The sequence below is a fragment of the Pagrus major genome, chromosome 12, assembly GCF_040436345.1.
Source record: "Pagrus major chromosome 12, Pma_NU_1.0".
In the NCBI taxonomy this organism is placed as follows: Eukaryota; Metazoa; Chordata; class Actinopteri; order Spariformes; family Sparidae; genus Pagrus; species Pagrus major.
Genome location: NC_133226.1, coordinates 20,970,607 through 20,994,852, shown reverse-complemented (window position 1 = coordinate 20,994,852; position 24,246 = coordinate 20,970,607). Strand labels below are relative to the sequence as shown.

The 24,246-nt window shown below is 41.1% G+C and overlaps 1 protein-coding gene across 4 annotated transcripts in view; it reads right to left on the bottom strand.

Moving 5' to 3' along the window:
- The window catches only part of ptpn13 (protein tyrosine phosphatase non-receptor type 13), a 50,996-nt gene that overhangs the window by 6,000 nt on the left and 20,750 nt on the right, over positions 1–24,246 (bottom strand). The window contains exons 8-32 of one of the 4 annotated variants that reach the window (XM_073478323.1): positions 19,293–19,385; positions 16,582–16,681; positions 14,388–14,604; positions 12,690–12,764; positions 12,412–12,583; positions 11,953–12,103; positions 11,724–11,862; positions 11,319–11,471; positions 10,653–10,835; positions 10,381–10,543; positions 8,451–8,871; positions 7,736–7,842; positions 7,218–7,271; positions 5,652–5,741; positions 5,365–5,472; positions 5,089–5,220; positions 4,122–4,594; positions 3,600–3,731; positions 2,258–2,351; positions 1,768–1,853; positions 1,506–1,671; positions 1,167–1,381; positions 967–1,065; positions 512–885; positions 270–423 (exon numbers count right to left, since the gene is read on the bottom strand). In XM_073478323.1, coding sequence (XP_073334424.1) covers positions 270–423; positions 512–885; positions 967–1,065; positions 1,167–1,381; positions 1,506–1,671; positions 1,768–1,853; positions 2,258–2,351; positions 3,600–3,731; positions 4,122–4,594; positions 5,089–5,220; positions 5,365–5,472; positions 5,652–5,741; positions 7,218–7,271; positions 7,736–7,842; positions 8,451–8,871; positions 10,381–10,543; positions 10,653–10,835; positions 11,319–11,471; positions 11,724–11,862; positions 11,953–12,103; positions 12,412–12,583; positions 12,690–12,764; positions 14,388–14,604; positions 16,582–16,681; positions 19,293–19,385 — 4,151 coding nt within the window. The remainder of the gene's footprint in view (positions 1–269; positions 424–511; positions 886–966; positions 1,066–1,166; positions 1,382–1,505; positions 1,672–1,767; positions 1,854–2,257; positions 2,352–3,599; positions 3,732–4,121; positions 4,595–5,088; positions 5,221–5,364; positions 5,473–5,651; positions 5,742–7,217; positions 7,272–7,735; positions 7,843–8,450; positions 8,872–10,380; positions 10,544–10,652; positions 10,836–11,318; positions 11,472–11,723; positions 11,863–11,952; positions 12,104–12,411; positions 12,584–12,689; positions 12,765–14,387; positions 14,605–16,581; positions 16,682–19,292; positions 19,386–24,246) is intronic. The other 3 variants (XM_073478324.1, XM_073478326.1, XM_073478325.1) reach the window with 3 other exon arrangements.

The following is a 24,246-nucleotide window of genomic DNA, read 5'->3' as shown; positions in this document are numbered from 1 at the left end:
GCAATTCTTTGAGAGTCTGACTTATCAGAAATGTTTTGATCACTGATCCCCATTTCACACTGGACAACACCCACTCATATTGGGCTTTTGTCTTCAATAAAAAGAGCACAATCTGCATTCATTTCTGGCTCAAATGACTCTGCAGTAGTTCTGGATGGACATGCCAATTTTGAAAAGAGTCAAATGCCTATTTTTGGTGGGTTAGAAATTTGGTGTAAAAATGGTAGAACTTTCTAGTTCTATCTAAACTTCCCTTCTTTAGTCCTTACCGGGACAAATTCCTCTATGTCCTGTCCGTTGCCTGATAAGGTGAGGTTTAAGGGCAGAGGCAGCGGAGGAGGCAGGGGATCTGGGCTCGGGGCAGAGGTGGAGGACACCATAGGCAGGGCAGGTGACTCCACGTCCACAGGGGAAGAAGGACACCTGTCCAAACAACAGTCAAGACAGAACTATATGAGAAATCAGACAATATAATTATTGCAAATGATAATAATAATCACTGATATGGTACCTCTTGCTGAGGTCCGATCTCGTCATTGACAGGTTGGGGGAGTAGAAGGCTGAATGGATGGTGTCGTCCAGCTGGCCAGTGCTGTCATAGCGTCCCAGTCCCATGTTACTGCTGGGGGTGTGGTAGACGCTCCGCTCCCAAGTTTGCCTACTGTGCTCCACAGTGTTCGGGCTGAAGGCTTCTTCTACCTCCTCGTCCCCGTCGGTGCTGTCACTGTAGCTGTTGTGTCGGCCAGGAGTTTTGAGCCGCAGCCTCTCCAGGGCCTCCTCCACCGCACATTGACTCCTCTTGGCTTGAGGAGAGGTTGTCTTGCCGAAGCTCAGGCTGGATTCTGGCTGGGTCACCAGTTCCTTTCGGGGTGATGACATGGGCGTCTGGAAAGAAATAAGGTAAAATAAAGCTTCCAAAAATTCCTGGTCCACACAGCAGTTACAGAGTGTTATTTACTGACTCACTAAAGCTGAAGTGTCCATTTCGGGAAGAACCCCATGTTCAGGTCTACAGAGAAGCAAAGTCACCTCCTGTCCTGTTCCTCGCAAGGCTGATATCACCTCCTGAGAGAATCACATACAAAATTCAAAATAAAAGATGCTTTCAAACTCTCTTCTCCACCGATTTCCAGGCGTGACGGCAGCAGGGAGATAATCCGACTTACATGTTGTGAGAGTCCTTTGAGGGAGGTTTGGTTGACCCGCATGATGACGTCGCCCACGTTGATGCGACCGCTCTCTGCAGCCGGTTGGCCAGGAAAGAGCTTTTTAACCCGAACCATGCTGGAGCCGTGGGGTTCGTCTGGGATGCTCTCCTCTCGACTGAAACTGAAGCCCAGCCCTGATGTGTTCTTCAGCAGACACACCTCAAACATGTTATCTGTGCGGACAGAGACACATCAGAATGTCACGTCAGTCGTTTATCATCATCTGAAGAAAGAGTGAGATGCTAAAACTCAAAATGCACAGCAGAATCCGTAATCGTGTGGCACGCTTTGCCTCACCTGGTGTAACAAAGCTGTACTCTGGTCTTTCTTTGACCTCAAGCAGCTGCTCTTTGTTGCTCTGGTCTTGGTCGCTGTCAGCACATGGCAGCGTGCACTGAGGTGTGAGGGGAGCATGGACACTGTCTGTAGGCAGGTGACCCTTCTCCAGCAACAAGTGCACCGTCTGAGGGAGACAATTGATTCACTAAGCATCAGTGGCCAGCTAGGTAGTAGCTAACAGCTAATCAGCGGAGTGCTTGTGATAAATGTCATCCCTTACCTGCCCAGTGTCTCTGAGAGCCTCTACTGCCTGCTGATGAGTGGCTCCCTCCAGACTTTTTCCATTGACGGCCATCACACGATCACCTGAGTGTAGGACACACAGAGAGGTTATGACACATAAAGTCAAAACACATGTACACAAACTCTTCTGTTAATTCAAATACCTCTGACTCAGTTTATATGTTTTCAGGAGTAAAATTCAAGCACTTTTTAAGGACTTAAACCAACCATTTCCAGACTCTTGAAGCATTTATCATCATGTCTAAATGTCTTATTATTAGTTTATGTTAGCAGGCGCCATTTCTAAAGTAACGTTAGACACTGTAGCTCTCATTAGCTACTGTTAGCAGAGCTGAGATTGGCCCTGAGAACGTGCATAAAGTCACATCCATTGGACTGTCGCGGAAAATCCAATCAAGAGTTCTTCACAAAGAAATCCGCAATCTTTTTTACATCATTATTTCTAACCGTACTGCTTATGCTATTACCTTTCTGTATCCGTCCATCGAGCTCAGCAGCTCCTTTTGGTATGATGGCTTTGACGTAGATGCCTCCATGTCGAACAGTTGTGTTGACTCCGCCCTAAGAAATAATCACACCTCTTAGTCCAGTCAGTCAGAGAGAAAACGGTTGAATTTGTATTTTCTATGGGGGTTGATGAAAGGTGTGGACATTTGTTTTTTTTTTCCCATTTTGGAATTTTGTAATTGTTAAACAATAAATGCTTTGTCTTTACTCAGGTTTCAGAAATATCACAATAGAGAATTTTTTATTAATTTTCTTTAATTCTGTTGTTTTTTTTATTGATGGCTGTGTGAACAGCACATACAAACTGGCTCAGATTTATGTAGAGTAGGTGTTGCCATATTTTTTAAAAATGTTATTAGCCGCTTCATGCCTGGTGGAACCCATTTGAGCCAAAATAAATCAAGATTATTTATGTTCTCAGCAGTTACTTTTGTTTCCTTGACTCACATTTACTTTACTTTAATTTTTCCTATTCCTGTCGGTGGATGATCTTGTATTATTAACATATTAGACAGAAGTGACTCAATAGCCAAAAACATGGTTACATGTAAAAGAGAGTGGTTAATTTCTTCATCCTTCATTGGTTCGTCCTTAGAATAACTTTATAATGACAGTATTTTGTTTTTTAAATGTCAAAGACAAAGCAATTATCATATCACAATTATGAATTAGTTGAAAATGAAAAACTCCACTGATGTTATTGAAAAATTACCCAGAAGTCAAATCTAAAAGATCAGAGATGAATTTCTATTCAGTGCCCATTTGGTTATGATGGTCATGATAATGGGTTGATGGTTAAGATGAATTTCATGGTTATTTCAGTATTTGTATTATTAATACAACACTCAGTTATTACTCTAAACACAAATGTTTGACAGCAATCTTGGTTTGAACACAGCCACATGATTTGTTACTGAGTGTTATTGTGGAGTAAATGAATCCATGCTAATCAATGAAGTGTTTAAAATCCCTCAGAGAGAAATTATATTAGTTTCACTCCAATGAGTCACTCTAGAGTCAGCAGCAAACATGTAGGACAGCTCACTAACCGGTCCTGTTGAAACTGTTTAACTGTGAAGTACTTAAGATACTGTGTGACTAAAAGAAAATTCTTACTGATTAAAAGAAAGGCAGCATGCAAACAGAATTAAGCAGACAATAATCCCGCAAGTGCTTCCAGATCAGACAACATTCAGCGTTAAGAAAGCAACCAAACCAAGCAACATATAAACCCAAATGTACAACAGTGACAAGATGAAGGAGGGAGGGGGAAAAGGGCCAAAACAAAAAGTTGGTGAAAACCTTGCCGAACAGTACCGTGACACTTAAGCCCAGGCTGCTGTCTTTTTTGGACAGCTCAACGTCAAATAGTTCTCCTGGACAGAGACTATTGACCCCTGAGGCATTACCATTTAAATTATCCATGATGTTTTCCTGCAAACAGAGAACAGGGTATTAAGTTGAATTATCACAAGCTGGGACATGCAGAGAGAAGAAAGGGGTGAAGTGAGAGTGAGGAAGCTGAAGGAGGTGGAGCGGAGAACAAACAAGCAGATATAACATTCAAGGAAGGACATGCAGTGCAATTGACTTTGTAAATGCAAAAGGTTACATACGACAAGCAGTTAGTTGTACCAAGCATCTGATCAGTAATGCTTGTTTGTGAAAGAAGCATTCTTATCCTGTTTTATGTATATAAAGCTTATATTTGCTTCCCCAGGTTAAAAGAAAACCTTTTGTGAGTTTCATTCATAGATGTCCTGATTAGACTTAAAAGCAAAGAATCCATTTAAACCACTGAATTCATAAACACGAAGGCCGCACCTTTTTGACCTTGAGCTTCTCTTGACTACTGGAATAAGTCTCTTCATCCATGTCTGAATCCCCCCTGTCAGAATGCTCGGACACTTTAGGAGCTTCTGACACTTTAGCTTTCCTAGTTTTGGGTGGCAGAGCCGGTGGCATAGGATCCAAACCCACGTTAGGTTCTGGTCTGTGAAGTTGGACAGCTGTGGCAGCAGCTGTAGCTCTTTCTAGACACTGCTGAACTCCATTAGCAGCAGGGGGCTGGCTGATTTTAGTAACACCACTTGTCCTGGAGTCCTGAGAACTGGTGTGCTGATGGACTGGGGAGGAGGTGGATGATGGTGTGCCAGCGCTGTGGAGAGGAGGGCTGGGGCTTCCCGTTCCCACCTGCTCCTCTGACGAGGTGTCAAAGTCTAGTTCTCTTCTCTGGCCAGAGTTAAGTGCCTTCAAAGCAGACTTGGCTTGGTAGGGAACAAAACCCGGAGAAGATTCTGTCAAAACAAGGAAGAAGAACAGCAATGTTAACACTGGTAATCTTTATTAGGTGTTTTTGAAATTGGATCTTAAACCTCCAAACCTTTACTTGTAATTGTCTTAAACATCTTACATTTTAATTATTGTTGTTTTTTTTTTTTCAAATTATCCAACCCAGAACAATAGTTTTTAATGGCTTTCTTTTTCATGGCTAATTGTGCCCTAATTGTGGCTCATATAGTCTTAGTGTGTTTCATTCCAAAAAACACAAAAGATTACGGTTGTCTTAACATAAAACCAATGATCTGTTGGTCAGTGTTAGTCTTACGATGGCAAAGCAGTTGTTATATTGGAAATATAAATCGAATCATGACCTTAAAACTGAAAGTCAAACTGAATCATGAATTTGGAGAATTGTCACACACCTACACTCTGTATGTGATGACATGGAACAAAAACAAAAAAACATGAATTTTACACATAGCAGCAACAATCGCATCCCTGCTTTTACCTTTGTAGAGCCTCTCTTTGGGCTGTGACACCACCAGTGTGACATCATCAGGAGCATTTTGGAGGATATCGATCGTGGAGGCATGAGAGAGCCCTTGCAGCTTCACGTCATTCACTGAAATCAACCGGTCACCTGCATCAACATTACAACCGTTACACACATGGAGGACGACCAGGTGTGGCGAGACAGCCAACTGCTAAACATTATCACAGCAGACAACAACAACACCATAATCCAAACATATAGGAGGAAGATTGCAGCAAAACAGTGACCCACCAGGTTTGAGGCAGCCGTTGACATCAGCAGGACCCCCAGGAGTGATGGAGCTAATGATGGTGCCAAGGTCCATACGACCAGAGTTCTCCCCTCCTACGACCTGAAACCCTAGAGAACACACGCAAGCACGAACAGATGAAAACAACATTCAAAACACAAAACATCAGGGGAACACAGACGCCTTAAATGCAATTTATAATACTTGTCAACTCTGACAGCTGAGAAGTGGCAGCAGAGGCAGCGTGAAATTGAGTTGTTGTTTTAGGAAAACATGTATACACCCTTACCCAGGCCATATTTCACATCTTTCTTCAGGTTTACAGTTGTGATTTCTCTCTCTGGAGACGGTAAGGCACTGAGCTTCTTTTTGAATGAGTCTGTGCAGCAGAAGGACAGACAGCATTTGTTTAATTTACAGGAATATACTGTAGATGTAAGTGCTGGAATGTAACTAAGTACATTTGACGTACTTGTACTAAGTGTTTCCATTTTTTGCAAATTTATACTTCTACTCCGCTACATCTTTGTGGCATATATTGAACTTTTTACTCCCCTACATTTGTCTGAAAGCTGCAGTTACCACTCAGATTACAATATTTCATACCATTCCTGTCCAGTGAAAACCATGTTTCTTTACATTTGGTAATTTTGAATTTGAATTTTTCATGATAAACTGAAGGATTGGGAGTTTCTTTATGGATTGAGAAAATTCTACTACTTCTAAAAAGGGCTCTATGTAACAATTTGTAACTATTTACATGTATTAAATACTGCAGATTAAAAAGTGATGTGAAGAATGAGACCTTCCCCGTTTCTCTTGGTTGCCTATATAAGCCTTTGGATGATTTGTTTAAGTTGTTTCATGCTGCTGGACTGTGGAATCTTTTTTTGAGGGACAGTCCAAGGGATATGACTTAATGCTGCATCTCATTGTCTCTCTCCGCTCTGCTAACAGAGAGCACCAATAGCTAATGTTAGTTTATTTAGCGGACTCAATTTCTAAACAACGACGGCATCCAGCGAAACACAGAAGTTCCAAAGTGCCCCTATGAGATTAAACTCTTAAAAAGAAACTGATTAGCTGGAAAATACATCGTCACAAAGCTGAAAATACAGCTCTGTGGTTCTCACAGGACAGTGCTGCTGCAAACATATGATGAGCTTATAGAACGTGATGCATTGCTGTAGATCGAACTACCCAACAGTATGTACAGGGACCGTTTTACTGCACAATGAGTTTTAATGTAGTAGTATTAGTACTTTTAAGTAAAAGATCTGCATTTTTCTTTCATCAGTGAATGGTGTTAGTGATTTCTGACCGATGCTTATCATGGGGTAGTTTTTGCTAAATAGATTTCAGAGGGGATATACTGTAGGCCACTCTGAGTGCAATAGTATATCTAAAATCTAACAATTAATCAGCTCAGGCAGGCATACAGCATACTGTGGGCCCCCTGCTTTAGCGCTGCTGGCTAATGGGCCTAAAAAGACGGGTTAAGCTAGGATGAAAGGGAAGGTCATGAGTTCTAAGTGCCAAGCATGAAGCTATTAAATGGTGGGACCGAAGCCAGTTCCATGGGTAGTCTGTACTGTACACAGACTCAATTCTCTATTATATAATTCTGATTTGGAACACAGACTTTTATTTAGTTTGTATATCCGTACTCAGCTGTGCCACGATTAACCGTATGGTTATACAAACTGAAGAGGGAGATTAACAATGTTACAACATGGTTGAAGGTGGAGAGCGGTGGGAGATTTCCTGCATTTTGACATTACACTGTGTAAAAAGGATGGAGATAATGTGTGTATGTATCTGGGGAAATGAAAGCTAGAAAAACGCTGATGCATACCGTTGACAGAGGCTGGGGTCGAAGGCACTCCAGAGGAATTGTGCATGCTGACACCTGGGAACAGAACACAAGAGATTAGCCTTGTACATGACACAGAACGATGAAAACTTCTTGTTTCGCTATCTGCTAATTTACAGGCAATAATGTTTATAGAAACATGTATTGTTATCAGTTAATAATGAACACAAGCAGAAGCAAACCTGCATAATCAGACCGATTTTCAGAAGCCATGTGTTAAATTATTAACAACCTTAATTTCTTAGGTTTGTTTGTCCGTTTATTTTGTTTGCTATAGTCTAATTTAAATATTCATAATATATGATACGTGTTTTTTGTTTATGTTTTTTCACTGTTTTCTCTGATTCTATGTGTATTTGCAGACAACTCCAATCTTCACTACTGATGAAATATATTCAATATTCTGGAGTCTCTCCATTTGTGAACACAGATGTACACTTTCCACTAACGCTTTGCTTCACCAGGGAGCCACATCATCCTTGACCAGTCAGCATCCTTACCTACAACATATGCATGGCCAGTATCCTCTATGGAAGAAGAGTCAGATTCCTTTTTGGACCTGCTGAGACTCCAGGCTGGGCTGCTGTGGGTCACTGTGCTAAATGATCTGAAAAGGAGAAGACACTCACTTTCATTCTTATTTACTATTTACATTTATGTGTATTACAGTTTTTAATGCATACAGAATCCTCTGTCATCTGTACAGCTGACACGAGAGGGAGCAGCTAGCACAAAAACAGGTTTGTTACAAATTAAAATAGGAACACACACGCTGGTTGGCACAATATCGCAAAAACACAAACACAGACACAAGGGCGCATGCACACCCACACAGACCCCAGAGGGTTAATTAAAAGCTGGAAGTAGAGCTCTCTGTGTCTCTGTGGTGTTAGGCAGTGCTTTAGTCCCACCAACATGTCCTCACTTAGTAACCTTAGTCTGTCTTGAAGCGAGCTTGGAGACTGTGACACTAAAGACTTCACCAACTAATAAACACAAGATCCCACTTCCTTAACTGAGCTTGAAATAAAACTTTAAAAAGGCTCAATTAAAGGAGTAAAACTTCATAAAACATCCTAGTTCCTGCTTAGTTTAATGGATTGTAAAGTAATGAAATGCCAAATAAACTCCTACTCCCACTATGATTTTTATTCAGAACTACACTCTCTCATAAACTAGTGTATTTAGCAACAAATCTGGCTTCCTTCAACTCACTTATTCTGCTGGTGTGCAAGGGAGTCTGTGTCTGAGCTGGCTCTCTGGTGCTGTTGGAAGTGAGAGGCCAGTTGGTTGGGTTGTGCCTGATTCTGGCCACGATACGACTCCGCCACTCGGTGCTCTGGAGACTCTGGCATTTGTCCGAGGTTGTGGTGGGAGCGGCTCATTATCCGTGGATTGGAAAGGACCGTGGAGGCCGCTGGATTGAAACCTGGAAAGTGAAGCTCATCCTGGACCAATATTGGGCCAGACGGTGCCTTGTTGAGGGCCACCTCTGAGTAGGAGATCCTCTTCAGGTGGTCTGGGTTGGAGCGTGTCGACAGGCTAGGGGCCAGGCTGCCTGAGCTCACCGTCCTCCCCACTGAGTCTCCACTGCGAGGGTCGAGGGAATACTGCAAACTGCTCAATGGGCAGTTCTCTGAACACCAGGGAGGACAGGAAAAACAGAATGTGACTGGACAGTTTAAAAATTATGAATAATGATTCTTATTTACAACCCAGTGTTTCCCACACATATACTTTACTTGGTGATTTTAGCATTTCTTTCTTTTTTGTTTCATCCATCCAAGAGACACCATTCACGCTCAACTAACTAATTTAATGCAGGACATATCTGGAACAACCTCCTTGAAAACTGCAGGTCTGCTCCAACTCTCACCTCTTTTAAAATCAAGGCTACAGACCTTTCTGTTTGCCACTGCATTTCACTGAAGCAATTTCAAGGCTTTGAACTGCACTATGACTTTTATTATTATTTCTAGTCTTTCTCTTCTCTTTTAAACCTATTCTATTTTAGCCTACTTTCCTATTTCTTAACTTGTTGAAATAGTTGGGATGCCCTTTAAAACATAAATTAAAACAGAATGTGATCATTTGCTAATCAAATAAGAGTAAATTGAAAATAGTACAAATATAATGTTGTACCTCATCAACTTCATCGTTTTTTGGAAATACATTCTTATTCTGAATTTGATGCCTGAAACATGTTTCAAACAAAAACACCTGTTTGGAACGTTCCATAGGTAAACAGGTTCATTGGTGTCAGGTGAGAGCATCATGATTGGGTGTGTAAGGGGAATCTTTGAAAGGCTCAATTGTTCACAAGCAAGGATGGGGCGAGGTCCACCACTGTGTGAAAGACATGATTGTATAAAGGATTTCTGTTGTCAGTAAACAGTTTCCTGCAGATGACTGCATTTCTTATTTATTTACATTTTACACAATGTCCCAACTTTATTTGAAAAATGATTGTACTAAAATAACAAAGCAGGGAAATTCTGAAGAGCTTAAATGATCTGAGTCATTAACATCCCTCAGACATCTCAAGTTATTATTGTCTAGATGGAAAATGCAGGTACTGGAGATATCCATCCTAATCATCATGTCTAATGGTCAGGCCAGAGTCTTCTTGGCAGTCAAAAACCCAGATGTGGCTTTATGTCAACAAGCTAGAGGGAGTACGAGGCATGGGGCAGACAAAGTTATTCTCTTGTTCATCCAAGTGAAACAAATCAAACCATGGAAGACACCGTGAAAGAAAGAAATAATCAGTTCAAGTTTGCAAACACGTGTTGATGGAGATTTTACATAATTGGAATATCTGTGGAGAAATTAAACTTGCACAGTGACGAGTGAGGGGAATGGACATGATGAAAGATTATATTCATATGCAAATGTTACAATGTGGTAGACCAAAAATGTATTTTTTGGCAAATGAGAAATATGCCAAATTTTAGAGAGGGGAATGAGTGGGCAGTAGCTTTAATCTGCAGAGGATATGTGGAATGGCTGACACATGCATCTGCAGCTGGAGGTTTGCTGTGATGGGTCACTTCTGTTTTCCTTCCTCTCAGTGAAAATATGTCTTGCCAGCCAAATATTCACATCTGTCTGAGCCCCAGGCCATATAATGTGAACCCCCTCCTACCTAGGTCTTGAAGCTCCTGGTTATTTTGGCGCGCCTTCATCTGCAGGTGGAACTTGTGCTGATCAGAGCAGAGCTGTAGCAGATACTGACAGGTCTTGTTGCTGTCTGTCTGAAACAGGTGCTTAATCCCATCTGATGTGTTCTGAAGGCAGATCTTCTTTTTCTACAAGATATTAAGTTAGTATTTACATGAAAGTGAGGGCAGGGCTGTGTAGAATGAGTACATTGCATTTGCCATATTTATTTCTGATAATATAGACACAAATACATACTGTAAAAGAAATCTTTTTTGTCTCCCTCCAGGGGAACCTTAGCACCGCGGTCCGATTTCCGTTAAGGACCTCAAAGATGAGCACCCCCTTGCAGTAGACACCCAGCATAATGCCTGTCTGCGACCTCTTTTCAGGAAGCACCCGATGGAAATGGACGCCATACTCTGTCAGCCTCTGGCTCACCTTAAAAAAAAGAAAAATCAAGACAGAGAGTATTAAATTCTCTAAATTACACAATAATGAGATAGAAGGAAGAGATGGATTAAAATTGAGGACTTTTCATGCAGAGAGGAGGTTTTTTTAATCAGGTCAGTGGCCGACTAGTGCACTGATTTTTATCTGATTATATATAATATGATGACATTATTCAATCTGAAGAAAATAGAGCTGCTTCGGAGACTGAAGAGTCTTTTCTGAGAAATATTGCAAAGAAAAAGTAGAATGCATTTGTGGGACTGAACTACTTTTGTTTGATACATAAACTCAAATCCATTTCTTCTTTTTCCAAAGTAAACTCATTGGCACTTCCTTTTCTGGAACACCACAGAAAATATACATTGTGTTTGTCATAGAACACTACTACTTTCCACATGTGTGGTAATTACTAAAAATATTCTGTTCCGTCAAACTGAAACAATGATTCTTATACACTCTAGTCTTGCTGACCTTGAGAAATTCAAACTCAGTCTCAGACTCAGATGCTCCATAGTAGTTGCTGTGAAGTTTGGGCAGCTCCTCCTTGATGGTTGTCTGGTTCACCTTATCCAGAACAGACACCGGCAGGTAGTGCTCCAGCCTGAAATAAGTCTTCCCGTGGAGCTGAGGTACAGAAATTAACAGGGTTACTTTTAAAATCACTTAATCGTTTCATGAAGTTTAATCTAATAGGACCAATATTAAACTTTATTAAGTTTTACAAGAGGAGTTGGTACTCATACAATAAACCTAAGATAGGATTCTAAAAACGAATTAAATGAATTAAATGAAAAAATCAGAAAGGCATGAATGACTCTTAAGTGAAGTGTTGCTAGCTGACTGATAACACATAGATGATTTAAAGAGATTCGGTACCTCAGGTTGGTAGTCACCAAACTCAGCCTGCAGTGCCAGAGAAGCAAGGACCATGGCATTTTCTGTGTCACAGCGCACCCTCTCCTCCAAGATATCCTTCCTCAGCTGTAGGTAGTGCTGATGTTTGGTCATAGCATGCCTGTTATACACAGAAAAAAACAAACATTTAAATTTTTCGTTAAACATATTATGCCGACACACATTCTCATCTATGATAATAGACTCTTACTGTATGAGGTTGACGTCATCAAGGAAGAATTTGATGCGTAAGAAAAGATTAAAAGGCACATCGGATTTCTTCTTCTTAGGATCCTCCTTCCATCCCTCCGGGGCCACTTTGGTTAGTTTGGCATCAGGATCAACGAAGAAAAACTCATTATCTGTGTGGATGATTTTAACGGGGAGAAAGTTAGGGGGTGGGGGAGATGGTGGAAAATAGGGGGAGATGGAAGTCAGTAATGTCTGTCTGCCTGCAGCAGTGTAGGTTTTGCATCTTTAATGAGACATCAGGTGTAGATGAATTTACATGGAAAGACCATTAACCTCTGTACTAAAAATTAATGCAGCCTCATCCAATATTCTTGGCATTTCATCTCAGTTTTATCCTTTGCATTTAAGATGGGAAGATTTTCTTCTACATGTATCTGCCACTCAAACCACAGTCATGCACAGGAACAGCATACTTTACCTCTGAGGTATGCTAGGCCAAAGAGGTGGTGCTCCACAAGCCCGATGTGGGCAACCACCATATCAAGAACGTCTTTACACACCGCCTTGATGTCACAGCTCAGCTCCAGCTTTTGGCTGTTCAGCAGCACCACAACCACCTTCCTCTGCACTTCCTCCACCTTACCACGTTTCTTGTTGGTAGAGAGAGGGAAAAACAGATGAAGTTATAAATGAGACAAGCAGTTTCTTTGACACACACCATGAATACATACATTGCTAATAAATTGACTTCCTCACCATTATTGAAGAGGGAACAGATAAGGCAACACAGGGCTCACTGGCCATCTTCACAAACTCAGGCCCATGGAAGTTCTGCCATTGGGGTAAAGATGGAAAGAAATTGTCAGAGAGAGAGAGAGAGAGCCTTTATTTTTCACCAAAGATTTTAATGAATCTGTTCCCGTTGGTTGGCTCGTGTGTTGGTTGGTTTGTCGGCAGGATTACACAAAAACTACTGAACGGATTTTCATGAGACTTGAATGGAGGATGGATCCGGGCCCAGATTAGACACCATTAACTTCTGATATGGATTTGGATAAAGAGACGGATCCAGAACATTTATTGTCACTTTTTTTTAACATTGTAAGGTTGAGCATTTTTTGACATTTTCCCTAATTTCCCAGAGTACAATTTTATGTTGATTTAAATAAAAATCCAGATCTAACAGATTTAAAAAAGAGAGGTTAGTCTTTTCAGACGCTATACGGTAACTTAAAGGGATACAAACCTGCAGCTACCACAAATGTGTATCTGAGGTAATGAGGGTTCAGAAAGGCATCAACTGTGATTAGACTTGATTGGATTAAAGGGGACAGTTGCGCCTTGGCAGAGGTATGCTCTCTACTAAGTGCAATTCTAATTTGATTAATTGATTGCCAGTTTTCCATTTCATTCTTTGCAATTCTCTTATTATTAACTCACGTATGTTTCGACAAACATTGAAATTTGATACATTCTGCATATTTTTTACCCTTTAAGTAAGAAATGCTATGTGGTTTACCACAGTCTATCACTATCAGTATCAACAGATATATAAATCAGGCTGGTTTGGTTTGCTATTATGAAAACTGATCCTGTTTGAAATATAATCACCAGTTATGAGTGCTGAGCTTCCTTACAAAAACTTCTGATAGACATGCATGACCGACTCTGAAAGACATTTTAAACCATTCCTTTCTACACCTGTTTTAATAGCTGCTCTGATCATGAGATTTCAATGACGACAGCTCATGTGATGTTTCCAAGTGTTGCACACACACTTCCTTGTTGGATCTCTGCTGTAATCAAGTCTCACCAGAAGAGGAAGAGCAAGATTCCTTCACTCTAGCTCGAAGGTTTTTGTTTTACCAACTGGAAACCCCCCACATCCGAAATGACATAAATTTTCAATCTACCATAAACACCCTACAGCGAATATGTCTCGCCTTTGCAAGTACAATTAACCAAATGGGAATATAATTCATGTACAGTATTTGAGGTTTACTGTCAATATCAGCAGATTTGTTGGTATGTTTTCCACTTGTGTTAGCACATTTTCTCAATTTGTGATAGTTGGTGGGATAAATCAGACTGTACCCACATGTCCCGCAAATTTGTAATCACCAAAGGGAGGCCGACATGAATAATGTTTTCCAGCAGAACAACGAGTGAGCACATCATTAACAAACTAGTTGCGAATGAGCTCATGGGAGTTAAATTTGTACATCCATCAACAAATATTGCAATATAAACGGTGAGACCTTAGGGGAGGGAGTTCCTATTGCAGTGAGCGTGTTGAAATGATGCCTTCAACCAGTTTCTGGATTTGGCTGTGTCGTGTGTTTGTGTTTATATGTGATCAACAGCTCCATAGCAATAAAGGAAGTTTTGTACATAAACAAAATAAATGTTTGCATAGCAAAATAAGAGTTTGCTGAGCCAACGTAGAGCAAAGACCTTAGGTTTGCGCAGTTGCACGGAGGAGGTGTAGAGAGGGTCTCGAAGGTCGAGCATGGAAGTGCGAGCTGGGGCCAGGACGTCATCTGTGGGGTAGAGGTTGGCCCTGGACAGCCTGCTGGCCAGGTGGGCCTGGAGTCGCTGCACCTCCTCCTCTTGCTTCTGGAGGAGCAGCTCTGCTCCAGCCAGACCTTCATCAGCTGCCCCTTCATACTGCCTACAGGGAGAAGAAAAGAGGAGAGGAGGAGGGTTGGTGTCAGAACAGTCTGATACTGTTAAAAAGCTGAATGGAAACAAGACTGTTGTTCAGTGTGTGATGCCTCGTGAGATTTTTCTCTTATTTACTGACTTTTTTTTTTGCTTTCTCCATAAAAGAACAACTTAAAGTAGAAACATGTGGGGGAATATGTCAGACACAATGTGTTTACACACAAAAGACAAACACAAACACCAAACACTAGCGGATGTATTTTCTTTAAGCATCAAGGGAAAACAAGTGCTCTGTGCATTTGCTAGCAGGCATAGCAACAGCAGGCAGTTCTCTGTAATGCCAGAGATTAGAGAGATAGAGATTGCTGAATGTGGATGTCACATTGGATGACCTCACTAGCGAAGCATGAGGCTGACCCTGCTGCGCCACACCAGCTGTGTGTGGCCCAGAGGAGCGAACAGGGTGGCTTCATCGGCAGCTTCCCTTGTCTGTGGAGGGTTTTCAGTGCAGGCACCGATTCCTCAGGGGAACAAAGGAGCAAATGTATACAAATGCATTCGATTCAAGATGTAAACACTGCTATGCAGTGGGGCAGGTTGTGAAACTCATGCAATAATATAGGCGTGGACATTTCTCAATTCTAAGATGCATTGCGATACAGACATGAAATATTCTGCATCGACGCAGTGACACCAGCATAATCAGGAGGAAAAAGTCTCACTGAGATCAAAAATCTCTTTTTCAAGAGGCTCCTGGCCAAGACGGGCATTAGCACAGTTGGGTTACAGACATAAAAAAAAACATATAACAATTAAAATAAAGACAGATAACGAAATGCTGAGACATTAACTATCAAAACATTCAAAACATCTACAGCCAACCACTTTAAAATGCATCTAATGAGACCAACCCCCGAAGATTCAGACAATTTTGTAACCAATTCCAAGCAGAGGGAGCAGCACACAAATGCCCTTTAACACAGTTAAATACTGACTTTAGGGACAGTTAGTAGACAAAAGTCCTTGGAGTGAAGGCCGTACCTTCTAGTACTTTTTTGAAAGATGTGAAGTTTCAGCCTACACAAAATTATACCCTATTAATGTTGATTTTCCAGCCACGTCTGGACAATTAAGTTGTAAAGTTACAATTCAGTGTTGCTCTCTTGCATTGAATTGTGGGCGAACATTAAGTTTGTTGGGAAATGTGCCAGAGTGGGGAAGCGAGTTATAAAAATAAAAAAAAGTATTTTGAAAGCAGACATCTGGTGACATTTCAGATTTAATGAATTGACTGGGAAGCACGAATTGGAAAAAAAAAGTTAGCCATTTCCACCTGAAGCTAAAGTCTGCAACGAAGAAAACGCACCAGCTACTCAGCCAAGAATTGAGTAGGTGCAGTCAACTTTTCCGCCCAACTCAGAGAGTTGTCTCCAGCAGTGTCCTGTTTGTGATGCTTGTCACATTTAATAAGTGCCCTGTCTCAGAGCTGTTATGTGATGACAGTATTTTGTAGATGACAGCACACTTGCTTTGCGCTGCAGACAGACTTATGTCTGTCACACAGGTACTGGTGTTGAATAGATGTAGCTTTTCATATTGTAGACTGAGTCTGACTTTTAAAAGGCTTTCTAAATAAAAAGGGAATCTAGATATATCTGATACTAAAATAAAAAAAGGATAAAATACAATAAAACTGAGGATGCAATACGTTGAGATGCATCAAGATGCATCCGTTGAGCATTTGCATAGTTGACAGGTGAATTGGAAACAAATCATGAGGCCACCTAAGATTCACACCTCTATGCAGTAACATTTCCCACAACTCTTTAGAGATAGAGTTTTTAGTTAAAGGATTCAACAATTTGCAGATAACAACTGGCTTGGAAATCAGGTTACTCTGAGCAACTGGAGTGGCAGAAAGAAGATGGAGAGTAGCTGTAGATTGACTGCTTAAGGGACAAAACACAACACTTGTGTGCGTTACCTGAGCCTGTGTGCATTGTGACTCGTCAGTGACAGGGCATCGTGTTCAGAGGAAAGCGCCAGCTGGGAGCCATACCTCCTCACGTCGCCTGGTTTCTTAGCTGGAAGAGACATGGAAGTATTAGCTGTACACACGCAAAAAGGATTACATTTTGTTTTCAAATGTACACATTCAGATCACAACACACCCCTCCAGATTCAGACACCCACACTGTGAGGCACATATACCTGTATGAACATGTGTTGGAGGAGGTGGGGTAGTTATAGGAGACTCAAATCAGGTCAAACCAGCGATACAAATAGGATCTCTGTTGATTTCAATTTGCAATATGTTAAATACATTTTTCAAAATAAAACTGACACTGTCTCCACGAGTACGTCTTAACTCTTCCCAGCTGCCTGAGCTCAAAGTCAAACTTTCGTGCAGCGGTGCATAAGTATGGGCGTGGGTCATCTTGAATAAATTTGCTTTTGACCTTTGTTATCTCGCGTAATTACATATTGTGAGTCTTAATGTGTGAGTTGCTGTTATGTTTATGCTTTCTCCTATTGTGTGCAACATCTCCAGACTGTCATGGTAACCAGTGAATACATATCACAACTCACACAACATGGGTATTGGGTTTTTTTTTCTACAGCTCGGTTGGAAAGATTAAATCTGAGCTGTTGTTCAACACTGCAGCCATAGTTTTGTTTAATGCTGTAGGACAACCTACAGGATATTGTATTAAGTCTTTCTTTGTTGCACAATTTCATTTTGCACTGACAGTGATGGTAATGTTATCTTGCGCAATCCTAAATTGCTAAAGACATGACCTAATTCCATTAGCAGCACCAGATGAGTGACTGACAGCAGCTGTCGTGGCGGTTACCTGGAAACTACAAAAGGATCTTTCTGGTGCTTCTCAAAATTGAGAATTGTCTTTAGTTTAGCCCATAAAGTATGGTCTGTGAGGTTTGGCATTAAGACAGCACAGAATCTGGCTTTAAGCTGGACAGACAAAGAATAATTGATATGCCAGTCTTTTTGAATCCCAGACTAGTGCTGGCTTTCTTTAAAATGATTCACTCACCATTACAGGTGTAAATCAGCCCATGATTAGATGGATAAAGCAAAACCAGCAGGGCTCTAGATCTTGTGGAACAAGAATGAGAACCACGTAATCCCAGTGTGAATAATAGATTTAGTCAATTGTAATGAACATGTTATTACTGGCCTGGAAAAGTTGAGCAATTTTATTAAAATATAGCATACTTTGGTTTTTCACTTTTTCTTCTGCTGCACGCACATAACATAGATTAGTAATGTGCTTTGCTGCACCTGCCACCTGTTGCTGAATAGTTTGCACAGACACACAAATCATGTGGCGTAGGACAGGCCAATTCAACTACTGTTTTAGAAGGGCCAGATTTGGAAAAAAAGTGAAGTGCCAAGGCGCCAGACTTTTACATTCCCTATGTGTGACGTGTAAAGCTCAGATGTTAAAATAAAAAAAACAATCCACTTTTTTCCCCTCCACTTTCGTTTTTAGTTCTCACCACAACGAGACATTATATATTTGGTGTACATATAAAAAAATTCCCCATCGCCCTTGCGGGCGGTTTTGTGTTCTGCTTCCCTCCTCCAAGCTCGGGTCCGCTACCAGAGGCCTGGGAGCTTAAGGGTTCTGCGCAGCATCTTAGCTGTTCCAAGGACTATAAATAGAAGTACAAAAAGTAAAATAAACAATGCACGGTTATTATCTTACAAGTAGGTTGTCAGTTTGATTCTTGTAAATTCTGTCAGTTAAAGCCTGTTCAGGTCCACGGCCCACCAGCAGGCCATTCGGCTAGTTCGCCAAACTTTACAAACGTAGCTTACAGGCTAGAAACACTGGATGCGTGTGTAGCGCTACTGCGTGGCGTGACCCCTCGCTTTTTCTTTCGGCTTCCATGTTAACAGGTTAGACTGGCCTCACTGCATGCATGAGTCGCGCTTCTCAAGTGCGTGTCAAGCGAGTCTGCTGCGTCGCTTTATCTAGAGATTCGAAGTATTGGCTATTTTTAGTGCGACATGTGCATGGTTCTCAGACCTGAAAATGACCTTTAGACAGTCATATCAACATCACACCAGCGTTTCACTACAGGTTTAATGTCTTTATCTATAGAAGATGTCACAGACATGAAGAGAATACACACAGGTCAAGGGCACTTTTTTTTCCTATGCACTCTTTTTTCTTCCTCCCTCTCTTTCCCCCTCCCACTTTCTCACTCTTTCAACCTCCCTCCGGATGATTAATGCATCATCTACCCAATGAGACTTTAGTTAGTTTATGTAATTGTTTGCTCTTCGAATAAGCCTATAGGCTCTGACTAAGAACTTGTTTCTGACCATTTTACATTCATAACGTTAGTGTAAGTTGTTAAGGAAATAAAGAACAATAATGAGTTTTTGCCCCTGTTACTCTCAAGCAGCCCAAAACCATGCCTGTACTCCAAATGATTCAACAACACCTTTGAATTTACTTTGGGACTGGTACAGGCGTTGAGGATAACTTTACATAAAGTTAAAACTGAGTATTTCTGTGCTTGGCAACAGACAGAACTAACGAATAAGCTAATTAGCACTACTAACAAAATGATCTCAGGACTGGATTGACAATGTCAAAGGGCCTCCAGCTGAATAAGTCTAAGTATTAAAATGATTACGTTTTCCTCAGAGGCATCTTTTACCTTGCCTGTAGTCTGGATCAGAGGAGGTCACCGAGGGGCTTTCACTTGATGAACTGTAATCACTGTGGTACCTCTGGTGGGTGTGGACTGGATCTGAAGGAAGACGGAGATCATCAGTCAATCTTGTAAAAATAATACAACATGAACCATGCAGTAATATGAGGATGTCTGCGTAATGATGAAACAGATCAAACAAACTTCATGCACATGAGAAAACTTAAAAATGGTTATATGGACTTCTTTGAGAGGGATGTTAAGGTAAAGTGGTTTCTTTTTCAAGAACTTCACAAATGGTTGTATAACTCCAGCAACAGGTGAACTGACGAGCTACCGTTTCCTTTTACAGGACACTCCGACTGATGTAACCCCAGACCAATAGACTGTGGCACACAAAGCAGGTATTAGTCATGCTGTTGGTAAACACTCCAAATGAAAGACATATGTAACCTCGACTGAAAAGTGTGTGTGGGCATGCCTCCTGTCAGGTTAGAGAGCTTTTTGTTGAGGGCGTAATCTTTTGTCCTGCTTGACTGGGTGAACCACAGCAAGTACAGACGAGCTCACCACAATTATTTACTTCTCTCTAAGCAATGCTTCATAAACTCAATAACAAACTGAAAATCTGTGGCAACACAGGAAAACACGATAAACACTCTGAACACTAACCCTAACCTAATGTGTTTTGTGTTTCGCTTCTTAGTGCACAGAACTTGAAAGTCCTGCTCTTCAGTATCTGCTACATAGCTTGAATAAGTGGCATTCCCTTGTCATTACTAATGGATCTTAGTTCGGAGTCTCACAGGACAACAGACATCTCCTTGTAATGACGTCTTTTTTCACTATACATCATAAGTAAAAAGCATTAAAATAGTTTTCCATCTTCTGCTAGTCCTTGAGTCACTAAAACGGTACACTGAGGAGCATTGGGGCTGTTTCTTCAGTGTAATTACCTTGCAATTTACCGTCTTAGCTTTAGCTGTAGGTTGTATCATTATATATACTTGCACATTTTACGCATACATGCACAGATAGTCACACACATGCACTTTTTCTACACTGTCCACTATGTTGCTATATGTGCAGCTATGTTAATTTTGGAGACCTACAGGATGAAGTGGGGGAAGACAATACAGAGAGAACCCCATTTCTGCCACAAGAACGGCCCTCCACTACTAACAGGATTTTCCAAAAGGGGCTTTTTGGAAATAAATTAGAACAGTATGATTTTATTACAGCTTGGCAGGAGAGAGAAACCAAAACAAGCAAACAAACAAACATGTGAATTCAAGTATTTTTGTGATCTTTTTGTAAAAATGCATTGAGAGACAAGAAAAAAAAACAACAACAACGCACAGCAACATTTAAGTTAAAGCAACTGCACAAAGTTTTGTGTGTTGTTGATTCTGGTGACCCCTATGGATAAGAGTGGTACGAGCACCACCGCCTCCTGTCATGGTTTGGAAGCGAGTGAGAGAAAGACGCAACATATTTTTAAAAAGATTTTTCTTTTATAAAACACATCTGTTTGCTCAATGCATGGCGATGGAGCATGTACCTATTTGTGGCTTTGTAAGATTAATAAGTGCCGTTCATACACCTAGATTAGCATACATGTAGCCTACAGATAACAGATTTGGTTGCTTGGTAATAGTATTTTTTGTAGCGAAAGCTTCAGTTATCAACATTCATTGGTAATGTTATGATTTCGTGTGGAATCCGACCCAATGACGGAAAAATAATTATATAGAAATAGTACGTTTAAGCAACAAATGCATTTACATCCACCAATCACGCTCCATTACACAACTCTAAATGATTTTCATAAGCCAGGAACAAACAGTGGCTGATTTTAAGACTATCCCATCTTCCATTAAAGAATATTAATCTCACACTGAAAAAAAGCATGCATAGTTAGGTCAGGTGAATGTCGCTGATGTGGCAAAAATAACAGAAAAGACCACAGTTTGTTAGAGTTCAATTTGATGGAGGCCTTCAGAGGTGTCATTTTAATCTTAATGTAGTTTTTGCACTGTACTTTTTATTTGTAGATAAATATATGTTAAAAAAAATTGCTAAAATACCCAGCCTACCCTATAATATATTGTGCAGGGGGGATGCATAACAAATTTAGCGCAACAGAACCACAACTGTAATTGACGTGAAAATTTTTTTTGTGTGTGGCCCAGGTGGAAACTTCAATCTTTGTACACGATTCGACTTTCTGGTCAAACAAATGAGCTTAACTGTGACTGACCAACAACCACATGAGACACTGAGGGTGAATCAGCATATTTAGAAAAAAAACCTGGGATCAACATTTCATTGTGACCTCAAAAACAACTACTGCCCTTCAAAGCAATGGAGGAACGCGAGACAGAGAGGGGCACAGCTAATTAAGAGAGATTAACAGCGATATCTTGCTGAGAAACTACAAAAAGGTCAAAAATAGAAGTGCTGCTCCCGCCCATTGAATGTTATTACATCCCAAGAAATACTATAAAAAACAGATACAGACAAAAGACCTATTGCATTAATGAAATAAATCCCTTTCTCTTTCACCTTAATAGCAGTAAAGCTGATGAGTAGCAAGCATGCATACACACAAAAAGATGATGAAAGAAAGAAAAAAAGAGGAGAATTTCAGTCATTGTCAGCCAGTTTTAGTAATGATTAAATACTTTCTGTGAGGCTTACTCCAACTCACTTCTTACGCAACTCTATCTTGTTTTTTTCTTAGGGAGTCACATGCACACCCATACACATTTCAACTGGAAGAGCGTCATTTCCAGGGAACAATTCATGCAACCTGCATTTATCTCCTTACTTCTCTTTCCTCCCTTTATCTCCTCAACTCTTCTCCCACGTCCTAGTTTGCCCCCCCTCTCCTCGATTCCCTGCCGAACTGACACTTTTGCACAACTTTTCAGTGAGTACACAAACAGCCTTTATAGGCTATGGCCTTTTGAGGTGTTCATGCTGAGAAGAGACACAAACTCAGACTGTGGGGTTATTTAAAGTCTGGTGGTCCCAGGGAGAAAGAAGGAACTCCCTTTAAAGCGTAGGCTGAAATGAATAATAGCTTACAGGAACCCTTAAGTTCCCCCCTCAAGTTAACATGATGACTCAGAAGAAAAACACTGTGTGTAGATTTTATGAAACTGCAAGTGAAGAAAAAAAACCACATGTGGAAAAATGTCCATTTACAATATATTTATACTAATCCTGAACCTTTAAAGTGCTTTTTTTTTTTAGACATTTTGCAGAGTGTGAAGAAAAATGAGTAAGGCAGTTGATTACCATGGATCATAAATACATCTAATGATCAAAAGCTTTTCATAGCTCTCGTGCGGCAGATTCAACAAACCTACAAATGTTAATACATTCATGAACAATTTGAGGGTTGTACTTCAGTGAACACCTCCCCTTCCCCTGAGGCAGCGGTGTTCTGTATTGTTGTCCAAGCTGGACCCACCCGGGCCCAAAGCCCCATGACCTGCTGCCAAGTGCCGGAAAAGTCCAATAATGTTTGGAATTCCCTCATCCGCTACGCATGACTCCAATTATAGCCTCTAGGTCTGCAAGGAAAGTTTCTCCTGATTGAAGCACCTTGGCACCAAAAAGGAGGGGGGTGGGGGGGATTGCAGAGGCACCGGATGAGACATAGGGGACCCAGGTATAAACATGCCCATGCACACACAGGCATGCACACACACAAAATGTTTAGTTACGTTCATGTAATACATATTTTAGTTGGGCACGATTTTCAAGTACACACACACACACACACACACACACACACACACACAAAGGAGGGCACAGAAGCAGTGTGTAACTGGGTGAAACCTGAGAGCACTGACCACTGCTGCGCCATCACTTTCCTGCAGAAAAGAACAGAAAAAAGTAAGAGAAGAAGAAAGAAAAAGACGTCTCTGCCAAGTAACACATCCACGAGGCCCTGCAAATGGTCTGCGCTCAATTAGGCCCCATTCATACTATCGCGAAATAGCTCTGGGATGGAATACAAAAATATTTGGGCTTCATAGTCAACCTCAGTCAGATTTGATGGGAGTAAACATTCCTTTGTATCAGCATATTGTCGTACATCAACTACGATTTAATATAATCAGAAGCTATTGACACAAATACACAAAGATAATCCACTCAGTCCTCTCTCAGCAAGCACACACACACATATGTATACATACAGTGTGATAGGTGGGACAATAGACTGGTGCTACCCACCACTCTTCTAGGCAAAGCAGCTCCTCTCTACTTCACACTATCATATGAAATCTAAAATGCCAAGTGACTCTGATTACAATCAGCAAAAGGCAAAGGGGAGGGGAGGGAAGGAAGGCAGGACTCGGTGGGGATGAAAAGCCACAGTCGTAGAGAAGAATGCCGTCGGTTGGTGGATCGGTCAGCATTAAAAATAGCTGCCAGAAAAGCAGGGAGCCTGGAGGTTGGAGGGAGCTGCAGAGTGGGGAGTATGTGAAACCAGCAGGAGGAGGAAAGGGAAGAAGAGGTAGAAGACAGTGGTTTATCATATGAAACCATTCATCCTTCATGCTCCTCCACTGTCCCCAGATGGCCAGCAGGCCCATATAGCCCCATGTGACTCTGCATAAAACCAACCTGCCTATAGAGACTTTACTGAGAATTCAATAAGCTCCAGAGGGAAACTTAAAGCTCTTGGGGCTGACTACTGAGGTGCTAAACAATTGTGTTGTGTGTGCTCGGTGTAAGCATGCGATTATGTAAATACCTTGCGTATGTGTGCTTATATCTGTGTGTTTACAGGCATGGTAGAAAGAAAAACAAAAAGAGTAAGGGACTTGGCGATATAGCATGTGTGACAGTTAGCAGCAGGCTAGAATTAAACTGGTCTGTAATTAGAATCAGCCATTTGGAAACCTCTGTACCAGTGACTCATACATTCTGTCTAAACATTGCT